This window comes from Hibiscus syriacus, unplaced genomic scaffold, assembly GCF_006381635.1.
Source record: "Hibiscus syriacus cultivar Baekdansim isolate YM2019G1 unplaced genomic scaffold, ASM638163v2 tig00000764_pilon, whole genome shotgun sequence".
NCBI classification, from domain to species: domain Eukaryota; kingdom Viridiplantae; phylum Streptophyta; class Magnoliopsida; order Malvales; family Malvaceae; genus Hibiscus; species Hibiscus syriacus.
In genome coordinates, this window is record NW_024061820.1 from 837,066 (window position 1) to 850,515 (window position 13,450).

General features: G+C 35.2%; 3 protein-coding genes and 2 pseudogenes across 3 annotated transcripts; 3 read left to right on the forward strand and 2 right to left on the reverse strand.

Annotated features, from left to right (window-relative positions):
* Positions 1-854: 854 nt before the first annotated feature.
* Positions 855-2,432, reverse strand: LOC120214753 (annotated as a pseudogene).
* A 2,402-nt stretch (positions 2,433-4,834) lies between these two features.
* Positions 4,835-5,437, forward strand: LOC120214762. The gene is made up of 2 exons (XM_039212580.1): positions 4,835-5,116; positions 5,186-5,437. Exons 1-2 carry the CDS (start codon positions 4,835-4,837, stop codon positions 5,435-5,437), a joined length of 534 nt encoding a protein of 177 aa, XP_039068511.1.
* Positions 5,438-6,713: 1,276 nt separating this feature from the next.
* LOC120215638 lies at positions 6,714-8,007 on the forward strand. The gene is made up of 4 exons (XM_039213268.1): positions 6,714-7,196; positions 7,265-7,423; positions 7,501-7,609; positions 7,707-8,007. Exons 1-4 carry the CDS (start codon positions 6,732-6,734, stop codon positions 7,883-7,885), a joined length of 912 nt encoding a protein of 303 aa, XP_039069199.1. The 5' UTR covers positions 6,714-6,731; the 3' UTR covers positions 7,886-8,007.
* Positions 8,008-8,779: 772 nt separating this feature from the next.
* On the forward strand, positions 8,780-9,837 carry LOC120215658 (annotated as a pseudogene).
* Positions 9,838-10,675: 838 nt separating this feature from the next.
* On the reverse strand, positions 10,676-12,475 carry LOC120215649. Its single transcript, XM_039213275.1, has 4 exons — positions 12,419-12,475; positions 11,531-12,326; positions 11,381-11,452; positions 10,676-11,282 (listed from the first exon to the last, which is right to left on the reverse strand). The coding sequence occupies exons 2-4, from the start codon at positions 12,281-12,283 to the stop codon at positions 11,277-11,279; spliced, it is 831 nt and encodes a 276-aa protein (XP_039069206.1). The 5' UTR covers positions 12,284-12,326; positions 12,419-12,475; the 3' UTR covers positions 10,676-11,276.
* Positions 12,476-13,450: the final 975 nt, after the last annotated feature.

Here is a 13,450-nt window from a genome sequence, read left to right on the forward strand (position 1 = left end):
AATATTTAAAATATATTCGTTTAATATTCACAAATATGTTTATTAGTGTTCATGAACGTAATAAATGAACATATTTAATAACATTAAACGAATAAATTTATGAACATATAATTAAACATGTCTATAATAATTAAAATTGTATTCATGAGTAATAAATAAAAAAATTAAATGAATATATTGTTATTTTAAAATAAAATAAGCACAAATATTATAAAAACAACAAAAACACATATTTTTAAAATTTTCTTTATAGAAAAACATTTTAAAATTTATTCTATAAATAGTTTTAGTAAATTTATCTGTGTATATAAATAGATTAAATACATTTATATCCAAACTCATTTATTTAATAAATAAATATAAAACTTTTATTAATACCAATTAACATAAATAAGAGGTTACGAGTCCATTCTTAGATTGAAGACGTTGAATTCAGATATTGAGAAATTTGACTAGTTTTGGATTGTTTATGGTATAAATTTGACTATTTATAAATTAATTTTAATAATTTTGATTATCGTAGATGTTGATGGACTATTTTAGGGATTAAATTTGATCAAGCTAATTTAATTTTATTTTATAAAAGAAAATTGAATTAACAAAGGTTGAAGATTCCAAGAAACTTGTATATTTATAAAATCAAAAATAACATCTAAACAAAATACATATATCCATGAAACACTGAGATAAAAATAACAGAAAATGCTGGAAAAGAATGCAAGTAAAAAAAATAACGACACAAATACTAATGCGGTCAGTACCGGACATAAGTCCGGGCAATGTGGCATCTTACTGCTGTTGTTGTTCCGAGTTCCGCCTCTTTAACTCCTCCGAACCGACATCAAGCTTGGTGTTTATCTTCCGGCATTGCTCCGGGCAGATACCGCGGGAATAATATTGAAACGGATTATTAGCTTGCCCTTCTCGGAAGGTCTCTTATGCATCATCGATAATCTTGTATTGACCTACATTTTCAAGCAAGGGGAGATAAGACGAGTGAATATGATGTCGACTTCGAATGTAGTTCTATATGTGCATAAAGAAATTACCAGGTTTAATGACCTCTCCCGGTTTGGATTTAATCAAGATCTCTCTGCCATCAAGGTGAGTCAGGGCAAACTCAAACCCACATGCAGCCTCTGTCAAACTGAGATTACAGTCTACTTGAAGATCATCCATCATCCTCACAAATGTGGGGTGTCTCTTGTGTTCCAAGAAAACAAAAATGTCTCCGGTTCCCGTGTCTGGCTGCAAATGACAAGAACAAAACCATTGCCAAGCTTGAAATCTGAGAACACTGTTACTTATAAAAGGGGCTTCCTTCACTTACAGCCTCATCAGCTTGTCGCTTGAATGTAATTTTCTGACCATGTTGCATTCCTTTCTCAATACGTACTTTCAGTTTCTTCTTTTGTTGAGTAACCTTGTTTCCTTTGCACTGGGGGCATATACCTAAATCAATGTAGACCTTACCTGCAAGCAAGGAAAATGAAATCCTGCGTTCATAATTCCTACATACAATGTGTACTAAACCCAAAGAAAACAATTTTATATACCTGAACCTCTGCATTCAGGACAAGCAGCCCCAGCAAGTAAAGGGATAAGGCCCTCCCATTCTATAACTTTATATCTTAAGCCCCGGCAAGCAGGACATTTAGAGAAGGTTCCCTTTCTACCTTTCCTGAAATTGTTCGGAATGCAAGTGCATAAAATGTAATTAGACCAGTCACAAACGTAATCAAACGAGCTTATAAACAGTTCATCGAATGTTCGGCTCATTTAATCCCTTAATCCAAACTCACATAAGTAGCCGTGATGATAGACGTACCCTCTACATTTACCGCATAGTACGTTCCTGGGAACAGAGAATTTTTTGGTTGCCCCATTGTACAAATCTTCCAGAGATACTTCAAGAGGATGCACAACATCTATACCTCGCTTCTTCATTCTTCCTTCCCATTCGCATTAAAAAGGACGCGTGATTGAAAAATGGCAACAAAATTACCCTACCATAACAAGACTCGTGATTGAAAAATACAAGAAAAACAAAACCATCTGTTACCAGAAAAATTCGGATCGTCGTCAGAAGAAGCGTCTTCTCCTATTTCCTCTGTAGGATCTTCGTGACGGTATAGATCATAAATTTTTCTCATCTCTGGGTCACTAAGAACTTCATAAGCCTCAGTCAATTCCTTAAACTGGGAAGCGGTATAAAAAATATTAGTGTTAGAATGGGGAAAACAAGTAAAACCCATGCAATTCCTTATAATTTTAAGGTTACCTTCTCAGCGTCTCCACCTTTATCAGGATGATTCTTCATTCTTATAAGCCTTCTTTATTTCATCCTGAGTTGCAGTTTTTGGAACACCGAGTACTTTATAATATTTGGCCCTGGACCGGATGTCAGAGTACCTTGGAATGCGCTCACACATGATTAAATCACTTGAGCTATCTGCGTTAAAAGCTAAGATACTCACAGGTTAGGGTTTTGGGGGAAGACATAAGGCATGCAGCAATCCCCAGTTCAAGACTAAAACAAAAACCCTAACTCAAACCAATATAATCCAAAAGCTGTGATCTTTTTTTTTTAATCTCTCTCTGATTCTAAACAATCATAATAAGCACATTAAGCATGCCAAAGCATAAAACGAATGATCCAAAGCAGTCAAGTACTAATCGTAGAATTAAAATACGTACCGGCTAATGTTTTGAGAAAATAAATAAGAAAAACACACAGAAACAAGCACAAGAGTTTGGTTTTTGCGAGGGAAACAACCACCGTTGTAACCGTCAGAAAATTCGGTAATATCCGTCAAAGATATACGTACAAGTCAAATAAAATATATAGAACGTTACCTTCCAAATTCTTTGAAAAACACAATTAATGTAACGATCACGTCGCGATCTCTATTCAATTCACCCGATTGAAACTAATAAAAAGAAATTTGTACAACTTCATTGATAATTGCTAGACCCTTATGCCTTTATATGTATTCTAAAACCTTAATTCCACTATAACTAGGTTTTTGTAACATGTCTATTTTAAATTGAATTCATGTTTTATAAGTATTTAAATACTATTCTCATTTAATTCTTAATTGAATAATTTTAGTATATTTAAATTTCTATATGTTTCCGATATATATTTTAGTTTTAATTAAATTCCTTATTCGTTTACAACAAATTTATATAAGTTAGAATTATAATAAATATTTTATTTTAACAGTTAATTAATAATTTATAATTATAATAATTGTTTTTACTATTATTAAGGCTGAAACTGTAGATACTTTGAGTTTCTTTATGGAAAATTTACATAAAAGCAATATTTGAGTTCTGTCTTAAGCGTAAGAATTTTAAATAATTATTGTAATCCATATGAATTGATAGAGACAATTTTTGTATATTATTTATTTATTTTGTTGTGCTTATTGTCTTTAAGATTTTTATTGTATATAAGACGATTAAGTAGGAAAATTAATTCATCGATTTCCTTATTATTTAAACTAATGATAAATTATATTACAACAAGTGAAAATTCAACCCTTTGATAATTGAGAATGTCCCAAGATCTTGCTGAGACCAAAACTTCTCAAGTCTTTTTTTGTATGTGTTAAAACTCAAGTGAAAATTCAACCATCTTTTGTTTTCCTTTTATTTTGGTAAATTTCACAAAGATCTTCGTTCATCTATCATAATTCAACTCCAGTCCCTTAATTTTTTAAGGGAAAAAAACATATTTCGTTCCAAAAATATAATTGCCAAGCAAAGTTAAGTACTAAGTCGAACAAATCAAGAAACTGGAACAAAGATAGATACAAACAAATCTGATTGCATCGACAAACGAACTACAAAAGGGATCAAGCTATTGAAAGATCACCAACAAATCGTAAATTAGACCCGGACGACGTGAAAAGCTATCCATTAACACAAATCGGGTATCCAAATCTAATCTGATGGTTCAAAGCAAAGAAGACCAACAAGATATCATATAAGTTTCATCTTGATAAGTTGTGGCATCGTCAAATCAATCGTTTGAAGAAAAAAAATAGTCAAACGACCGAAAAACATGCCAAAAGAAAGAAGAAAATGTGCCACAAAGGCATATAAACAGACTCATTGATAATAAAAAATAAAAATAAAAGAAAATATAGATATGATATAAGAAAAGAAAAAGACAAAAATAATATCGACGGTAGACAATCAACATTAAAGTTAATGTCGTCACCGATCAATAAAATCAAAAAAAAAAAAGATGAACGGTATACCAATAAGAGAAAACCATGTTTTTCTAACAAGACCCTCTTTTTGTCATTTGATATTTAGATAAAGATGAATGTTGATTTTTTTTTGCTACACAATGGTATACCTAAGACCCAATTGAAATTTACATAAAACTTTATATATTATTCACCAAGAGTGACGCATAAATTATAAACTTGAATACATTAATATTACCTTCATTTTCGATATATAAACTACCGTTAAAGATCATAGCCTTTTTGTATTATGTAGTCACCGTTAGAACTATTTCAAATAAAGTATGAAAAATGGTAATGTTTTTTTAATTGCAATACAATAAAATATGAAAAATGTTTCCTTCTTCTCCAAACAACATTCTCTTATTTCATCACCTAATACAATAAAATACAGAGCAGGGATTTGCTTTCCATATTTTTATAAATATGGAACATTGTCGTAGTTTCTTGGCAAACCCCGATTTCCACTGGCATAAAGCTAGACACCAAAGCCCTCTGATTCCTTGTAGAAACCCAAAGTTTGAAGCTGCAGCAATGATCCCTCGCAGACAAAAACTTATCAGAACGTGTTGGTTATGAGGCACGGTGACCGTATGGACCACTTCGATCCCACGTGGGCGAAAACGGCGGACAGGCCATGGGACTCACCGCTCGTAGAGAGTGGTTTCGCCAGGGCTTTTCGGACCGGCCGTGCGTTTCCAACCCTCCCGTTCCCAATCCACCGCGTCTTGGTCTCTCCCCTCCTCCGCTGCGTCCAGACCGCCTCCGAAGTTCTCACCTCCCTTTGCGCCGTTGATGATGATCCTAATGCCAGGTCATCACGAGACGTCGTTTCCCTCGACCCATCCAAAGTCAAGGTCAGAATCATAACTCTTCTTTTTCTTCCCTGTAAATGGTTGAGCTCACTTCATAATTGTATTCTACAGGTTTCAATTGAGTACGGGTTGTGTAGCACGTTAAATACACCCGCAACTAGGCTTGATGTTGTGCCCAAAAATGGAATCTTTCCTTTCGATGTTTCCAAGCTTGAAGCTTTGTTTCCAAGTGGAACATTAGATCGTACAGTGGAACCAGTATATAACGAGGTAGTGTTTGACAATTTTGAGCGTAGGCGAGCGTTGTTTTATAAACTTTTTTCACTTCTTTGTCTGAAAATCATAGATGCCGCTATGGAATAAGAGTATGAGACAACTATGGATACGAGGAGTAGAAATGAACAAACGCTAAAGGCACTGGCAGATAAATACCCATCAGAAAACCTGCTACTAGTATCACATTGTAAGCTGCGTGATAGACAACAATATGTTGGCGATTTCATTGATTTTGAATAATTGGGTATATACATTTCATGTGCAAGGGACCGGAGTTGCAGTTTCAGTTTCTGCATTCAAGGAGGACACTCGTGTTACTAAAGTAGCTTATTGGGGTTATTCAGAACTGAGACGACCAGTTTGTTGGGAAAACAAGACATTTACAGCTAGAAACTTTGAGGTTCTCTCAGAAAGTGGCCGGACTAGCGTTACTTACAAGGCAAAGTTGAAACTTTAGTGATTAAACCAGCATGAAGATGACTCTGATTTCAGTCGAAGCATAGCTCGGCCTTCCTCTTGATGTGTCTGTTTTTGGGTTTTCTTTTCTTGTGTTTTTAAGTTTAAACTTTAAACTTAGTATCAGTTTTACGCCATGAAAGTTTCTTGTTCTTCCCCTGAGATGCGGGTTGAGATAATGAAAGTGATGAAGGAGAAGAATTTGTGTTTCTTAGCGAAACTACTGAATCATTGTAAGGTAAAGGTTACATAGTCTTGATGCGCATATGTTCAACTCGTTGTTGCTTTACAATATTCATCATTTAAGATGGAAAGGAAACAAAAATAAAAGACCAGCAGTCAACTTGTCACTTTCTCTTGTATGGGTTTTTTTTTAACTTTTTAATAATGATAAGATGCGGAAAAATTAGTTGAATATTGTGATAAAAAATAAATTATTCAAATAAGTATTAAAAAATATTTTATGATTTAGAATGATTGTTAAAATAATTCAATCGTCTTCTTGAAAATTATAATAATCTCAAGAAAGTGCCTTAATTATATGATGATTTTATAAAATATAGTGACTTTCTGTCCTTCATTTTATTATAAAACAAATGTTTTCTATAACAAAATCCAGAAAATTATATCGAAACAGAGTCTCTAATAACATGCAGAAACAAAACATTGGATGAGAAATTTTAGAAGTAGGCCTTGGAAACTCAATGAGCCCAATTTCATGGAAATATCTTTCAAGTAGAGATACGGAGAGAGCGAGCAAAGTAACAAATCTATTTATGTATTTTCTCGTGAGATCCCAACCTCATTTGCAGGAAAATATCTCACCATAGACACTGTTTCGTTTCCACAAGTAGTCTTTGCAACTTTACAGAAACTGGAACTGCCTCTTACATTCCTTGAGATTTATTTTTAACCGATTTAAAGCATGGGGAGAACGGGTACATTGTGCAACAGCTTCGTACCTTCTTTCCAAACTCCAATCTTCACTCGCATTAGTTCCAGACAAAAAATACCTTTGATTCCTCGAAGAAACATAAACCTTAAAGCCATGGCAATGGCAATGGCTCCCTCGGAGTCCAAAACTTATCAACAAAACCTCTTGGTTATGAGGCACGGTGACCGTCTCGACAACTTCGACCCCACCTGGGAAAAAACGGCCGACAGACCATGGGACCCGCCGCTCATCCAAACAGGTTTATCCCGGGCTTTTCAGACGGGTCGTGCGTTTCATACCCTCCTACCCTTCCCAATCCACCGCGTCTTCGTCTCTCCCTTCCTCCGCTGCGTCCAGACCGCTTCGGAAGTTGTCGCCGCCCTTTGCTCCGTCGATGACGATCCTAATGCCAAGTCTTCACGCGACGTCGTTTCCCTCGATTCATCCAAAGTCAAGGTCAGAATCAAAAACTCTTTATTTTTCTTCTCTGTAAATGGTTGACCTCATTTTCTTCTATTTTACAGGTTTCGATTGATTACGGGTTGTGTGAAATGTTGAACACATTAGCAATTAGGCTTGACGTTGCGCCTAAAGATGGAATCTTCCGTTTCGATATTCCAAAGCTTGAGGCTTTGCTACCAAGTGGAACATTAGATCGTACAGTGGAACCAGTTTATAAAGAGGTAGCGTTTCACCATTTCCAGTGTAGCTAGGCGTTGTTTTATTTGCTTCATTCAGCTTCTTTGTCTGCAAATCACAGATGCCCCAATGGGAAGAGACAGTGATGGATACGCAAAGTAGACATGAACAAATGATTAAGGCATTGGCGGATAAATACCCCTCACAAAACCTGCTACTAGTAACACATTGTAAGCCACATTCTTCGATATTAAACAACAATATGTTGGTGATTTACTTTGTTGTTTTATTGACTTTGATTAACTGGCTATGGCTATCATATGCAAGGGGAAGGAGTTGCAGCTTCAGTGTCTTCGTTCAAGGACACTACTATTACTGAAGTAGCTTATTGTGGTTATTCAGAACTGAGACGACCAGTTTCTTGGAAGAACCAGACATTTACTGCCGGAAACTTTGAGGTGCTTACAAAAAGTGGCCGGACTGGCGTTTCTTATTATCCAAGATAGCAACTTTAGTGATTAAACCATGAAGAATATGACTCTGATTTCATTTGAAGCATGGCTCAGACTTCCTCTTGATGTGTTTTTTTTTCTTCTTTACGTTAAAATTTTCTATCAGTTGTTAATGTCTGTGATTCAACAAATGTTACAGTTTTACTCCATGAAATTATCTTTTCCTTCCCCTGTTTTGTTTGCCAATAGTGTGGATTGAGATAAATGAAACTACGAAAGTGGTGAAGGAAAAGACCTTCTGTTTCTTCATTGGATAACGCCCATTGATACTATTGAATCATTGGCAGTGTAGTCTCGATGCGCATATATACGCTTATCTCTTTGTTGCTTAACAAGTAGGAGGAGAAGGAGAAAAAGAAATACAGCTCAATTCTGCGGCGGTTATACTACACCAAGGTCATCATTTAATTATTTTTTTCCTCCAAACAAGTTATTTCCTCGTTAAATATTAAATAAAACAATGTTGTAAACTGGTTTAATAATGAATTTAGTACTTAAACTTTATATAATTTATCAATTTAGTCTTAAAAAATTCAATAAATTTAACCCTTTAGGGATTTTGATATTTAAGGTTTGATGGGGTGCAGCTACCATGGCCCATATTTGGAGGTTTTTCATGGATGTTCCTCTAGGAAGTTGGCACATCAACTCCTCCAAAAACCGCTACGACGAATTTGCAGGCAATAATGTTGGATATTGAGAGAGATGATGGTATCCCAGCCTGATTTGCAGGAAAATATCTCACTATTTCATAAATATTTGACAGTGCTAAACTAGTCCTTGCAATTTTCCAGAAGCGTTCTCTTCATTTACCTAATGATCATAATTTCTTTAACTAAGATAAAGCATGGGGACATTGTGCAACAGCTTCGTAGCTTCTTTCCAAACCCCAATCGCCACCGGGCACAAAAATACATTTGATTCCTCGTAGACATCTAAAGCTTAAACCCGTCGCAATGGATCCCTCCGATACAAAAACTTCTCAACAAAACGTGTTGGTTATGAGGCACGGTGACCGTCTCGACAACTTCTATCCCACCTGGGAAAAGACGGCCGACAGGCCATGGGACCCACCGCTCGTAGACAGACCGGCCGAGCGTTTCGAACCCTACTGCCGCTCCCAATCCACCGCGTCTTCGTCTCTCCCTTCCTCCGCTGCGTCCAGACCGCTTACGAAGTCGTCTCCGTCCTTTGCGCCGTCGATGACGCTCATAATGCCAAGTCATCACGCGACGTCGTTTCCCTCGACCCATCCAAAGTCAAGGTCAGAATCAGAACTGTTCATTTTCTTCTATGCAAGTGTTTGAACCCATTTGATTGCTATTTACAGGTTTCGATTGAGTACGGATTGTGCGAAATGTTGAATACATTCGCAATCAGGCGTGACGTTGCGCCCAAAGATGGAATCTTTCGTTTCGATGTTCCAAAGCTCGAAGCTTTGCTACCGAGTGGCACACTAGGTCCTACGGTGGAACCAGTTTACAAAGAAGACCCTCAATGGGGAGAGACAGCGATTGGTACGAGGAGTAGATATGAACAAACGATTAAGGCACTGGCGGATAAATACCCATCGGAAAACCTACTACTAGTAACACATGGTAAAGCTAAATTCTTCGATTATTAGACAAGATTATGTTGAATAATTTATTTTTTCATTGACTTTGATGAATTGGATATGCAAGGGGAAGGAGTTTCCGTTTCAGTTTCTTCATTCTTGAGGGACATTACTGTCATTGAAGTAGATTATTGTGCTTATTCAGAATTGAGACGACCCGTTTCTTGGCAAAATGAGTCATTTGCTGCCGGTAAATTTGAGGTGGTTACAAAAAGTGGTCACAATGGTGTTACTTATATTGCAAACTAGCAACTTTAATGACTTGTCATGGATGCTTCTTCTTCCCCGGTTTTGTTTGTTAACAGTGTGGATTGAGAGATGCTGAAAGTGATGAAAGAATGTATGGTGTGAAAGCATCAGTAGGATGAATCTTACTTCCAATCTCATTCTCATTTTCAGATGCCATCGATATATCCATTAATTCATCCTAACATTAAGGCTATGCTCTGATATGGTGTGTGTACAGTGTATGTATGTTCGCATGAATGCATGTAGTTTGAGAACTAAAAATAGGTGGTACATCAGCCAATTGCAACAGAATGAATCAGTAAAAAATAGCAAACCTCCATTTACAAAAAAATTATTTATGGCAGATAATACATGCAGCTATAGTAAAATCATTAATAACTCACGGAACGTGGTTTAGGATTTATTATGAGTTTCAAGATATATCAACAAACACTGCATTTGTGACATAGATGCACTTAGTATTTACTCTATATGCTACATAATCTTTGTGAATACTATGTATACCATGATAATCTCTTGCACCGTTCTCAAAAGCAAATAATGTTGGATATTCATGCATCTCTAGTTGAAACAATTTATGTACTTCGGTTAACTAAACATGTTAACTAATTCCAAGGATAGAGGTAATTAGTTCTTTAGGCGATCTAATTGGCATGATAAACACATTTTTATGGTGAAACTCATATCAAGTAAATATTAGTTGCACATCATGTTGCCAGAAATTAGTATCATTCATATATGACTGATGAGACTCTATAGCTGGAAAACTAGTTTAAGGAGAACCTATAATGGCAATGAAGAGAAAATCAGACTAATCAAACCTCCAATTATTTGAGTCATGGTCTCTGTAACTGCGATATTTCTAATAATAAGCCGTAAAAGACTGCTTCACTAAGGCTTAATCGGGAGCAATTTTTTCCTCAGAGGGAAGATACAAGCAAACACTTGGACAAAGATGCAGCATGGAGGTCAATCACAAAATGTGTGCTCCTAACTACAATTCGCTCATCACTAACATGTTCTCCAATCAATCAACCACTAGTAAACTAACTACTTTTTACCCAACGCATGTATAGTAGACAGAACAAAAGAACTAACTAATAAAGAATGAAGTACACATCAAGCACAAATATGCATTTTGGATCAATGAATGGTTAGTATGATCTAACATTACACAAGTTCATGAACAGCTAAAAAGTATTCATGATCGAAGGACTAAAAGATCTCCAGAAAAAGCGATTTCATATTTCACAAACTGAAACAATTGAAACCCTATTTATGAGAAACTGGTAAGTCATATTTACAATCTGCAACTGTAACTACCTGACAGGATTCAGATACAACTGTCCCTCAAAATCTAAGTTCTAACCTTGCTATGGATTAGACAAAAAAGCATAAAAAGAAGATACATTTGTTACCATTTGATCTCTACAAGCTCATTTTACAGCTACATGAACAAAGTTTAGCAGTCCCCTTTATCCCCTCAACCTTCCAAATTCACAGTTTTGGCAGCAGTCCCGTCTAGCCCTGCAATCACCAAATCAAATCTTTACTCAAAATCAATTGACAACGTAAGTAAAAAGGTTAAACATTTTAAATAGCCAAAAGAATCACATGTATTAGACCTTTGCATGAGCCTCTGAGACTCTATAACAATCCGGCGTTATCGAAGCTAACCACAATCCAGGAAACACGCACTGTAAAGGATTCATAAATAGTTAGGAACAATTCAAACTTTGGAAGATGGATAATGAAGAAATAAAAAAAAAACTCACATCGAGTTGTTTCTGAACGTTCTTGGCTCGTTTCTTTGGCCGTCTAGAGGCCTTTGACCCGGTCATAGCAAAGAGATCCTCGTCAATTTCTTCTCTAGATAAAGAAATCGAGAACTTTTGTTTTTTCTCTTTCTTCTCATCCGGTTTGGGTTCGGTTACGTTCCTAGACCGCGTTGCTTCCGATCTATGAGTTTCGTTCTCCAGCGCCGAACCTCCGATCTTCGTCGCGCTCCCATTATAATTCGGAGGCTTGGCATTCGGCTTCCTTGGCCTCAGGTTCCAAGTCTTTGGAACCAATTCTTCAATGTATTCAGCAATCAAGCTCTGATCTGCTACATCCGCAACTTCATGAACAGGCTGGTTCTTCGCTTGAAAACGTATATAGATCTTCGATCTACATTCCGATGGATTAGCTTTCTCTTCGGAATCACAGTCAACTAAAACATCAGAACCATTGACGAATTTCCTCTCTGACTTCCCATTAAGGTTCTCTGAAGGAGCTTCACAAACCGGATTCGCCTTCCGGTTATTGTCTGACGCAGAATCAGTATCTCCACTTTGAGGAGATTTGTGAAAAGAATCGAAGAGTTTCCGAAGGCGGTGGTTGCTAGGGTGGTTCATGGCCCATTTGAGGTCATGTAATTGAAAATTATGAAGAGGCTGAGATTTCAAAGTCGAAGAAGAGGCCATTACAGTTTGGGTTTTGCTTTTGTTTGAGTTCTGTTTTCTTTCTGAGATGGAATGAGACACCATTGATCGACGGAACTTTGGAAATAATAAATCTCCCTTCTTCGTACTGAAACAAAATCAAAAGCAAAGCTATTCTTAAAAGAAAGAAATAAAGACTTCTTATGAAGAAGAGAGAAGAAAGGCGGTTTGGGATCCTACCGTTCTATTTGTATATTTACTTTACCGTTCTGGCTTTGAGTTTGGAACAAAGTAAGACTCCGACAACTTGAACTTTAAGTTTTAAGTATTATCTTCTCAATCACGTAATTTTAATTTAATGTGCCGATATATATTAAATCAAAATGACGTGCACTCAACCTCAATTCTCATATACAATTACGTATTTTTCATTCAATATTTAAATATAGATTAAATTTATATTAATTATTTTTTATTTTTTAATTAGTTTTGTAGACCTCATTTTCATCCGAGACCTATTTAGTATATATATTTTAATATAGTATAATTTTTAAAATACTTTTGAAAATATAATATATAGTTTTTTTAAAATAACGGTTGTTAAATATATATATAATATAGTTTTGAAAATACGATTTAAAAAATATATTATATAATTTTGAAAACAGTTTTTGAAAATATATATAATATATAGTTTTGAAAACGATTTTTGAAAATATATATATTATATAGTTTTGAAAATATATATAATATATAATTTTTGAAAACAATTTTTGAAAATATATATATTATATAGTTTTGAAAACATGTTAAAAATATATATATATATATATATAGTTTTTTTGAAAACATTTTCAAAAATATATATAATATATTATTTTGAAAACGTTTTTGAAATATTATTTTGAAAACATTTTTAAAAAATATATATAATATATAATTTTGAATTTTTTTTTGAAAACGTATAATATATAGTTTTTTTAAAAATGATTTTCGAAAATTATTATATTATTTATATTATTTTTTTTATTCTTTTTTCCTTATTCTTTTTTTAATTATTATTTTTCCTTTTTTCAGGGTACAAATAAGCACGGGTCAATCCAGAAAAGGTCCAAGCATGCGAGCCTGATCCAGCTCATAAGCAAAATAGGGTTGCAAAACCCTAGTCATAAAAAGCACCAACGTCGCACAAGAGGATACAAGTAGCGCGTGTGGCGGCCACGAGCTAACAACCAGCAGGATTTCCGATCGAACAACCAACAGGATTGAACA

What these genes read in the sequence shown, in the direction of transcription:
- LOC120214762 (XM_039212580.1), top strand. Translation starts at nt 4,835, where the DNA reads ATGAGGCACGGTGACCGTATGGACCACTTCGATCCCACGTGGGCGAAA. An exon ending in TCGACCCATCCAAAGTCAAG is followed by an intron (nt 5,117 to 5,185) that starts GTCAGAATCATA and finishes TGTATTCTACAG; the next exon opens with GTTTCAATTGAGTACGGGTT.
- LOC120215638 (XM_039213268.1), top strand. Translation starts at nt 6,732, where the DNA reads ATGGGGAGAACGGGTACATTGTGCAACAGCTTCGTACCTTCTTTCCAA. An exon ending in TGGAACCAGTTTATAAAGAG is followed by an intron (nt 7,424 to 7,500) that starts GTAGCGTTTCAC and finishes TGCAAATCACAG; the next exon opens with ATGCCCCAATGGGAAGAGAC. An exon ending in CCTGCTACTAGTAACACATT is followed by an intron (nt 7,610 to 7,706) that starts GTAAGCCACATT and finishes ATCATATGCAAG; the next exon opens with GGGAAGGAGTTGCAGCTTCA.
- LOC120215649 (XM_039213275.1), bottom strand. Translation starts at nt 12,283, where the DNA reads ATGGTGTCTCATTCCATCTCAGAAAGAAAACAGAACTCAAACAAAAGC. An exon ending in ACGTTCAGAAACAACTCGAT is followed by an intron (nt 11,453 to 11,530) that starts GTGAGTTTTTTT and finishes AATCCTTTACAG; the next exon opens with TGCGTGTTTCCTGGATTGTG.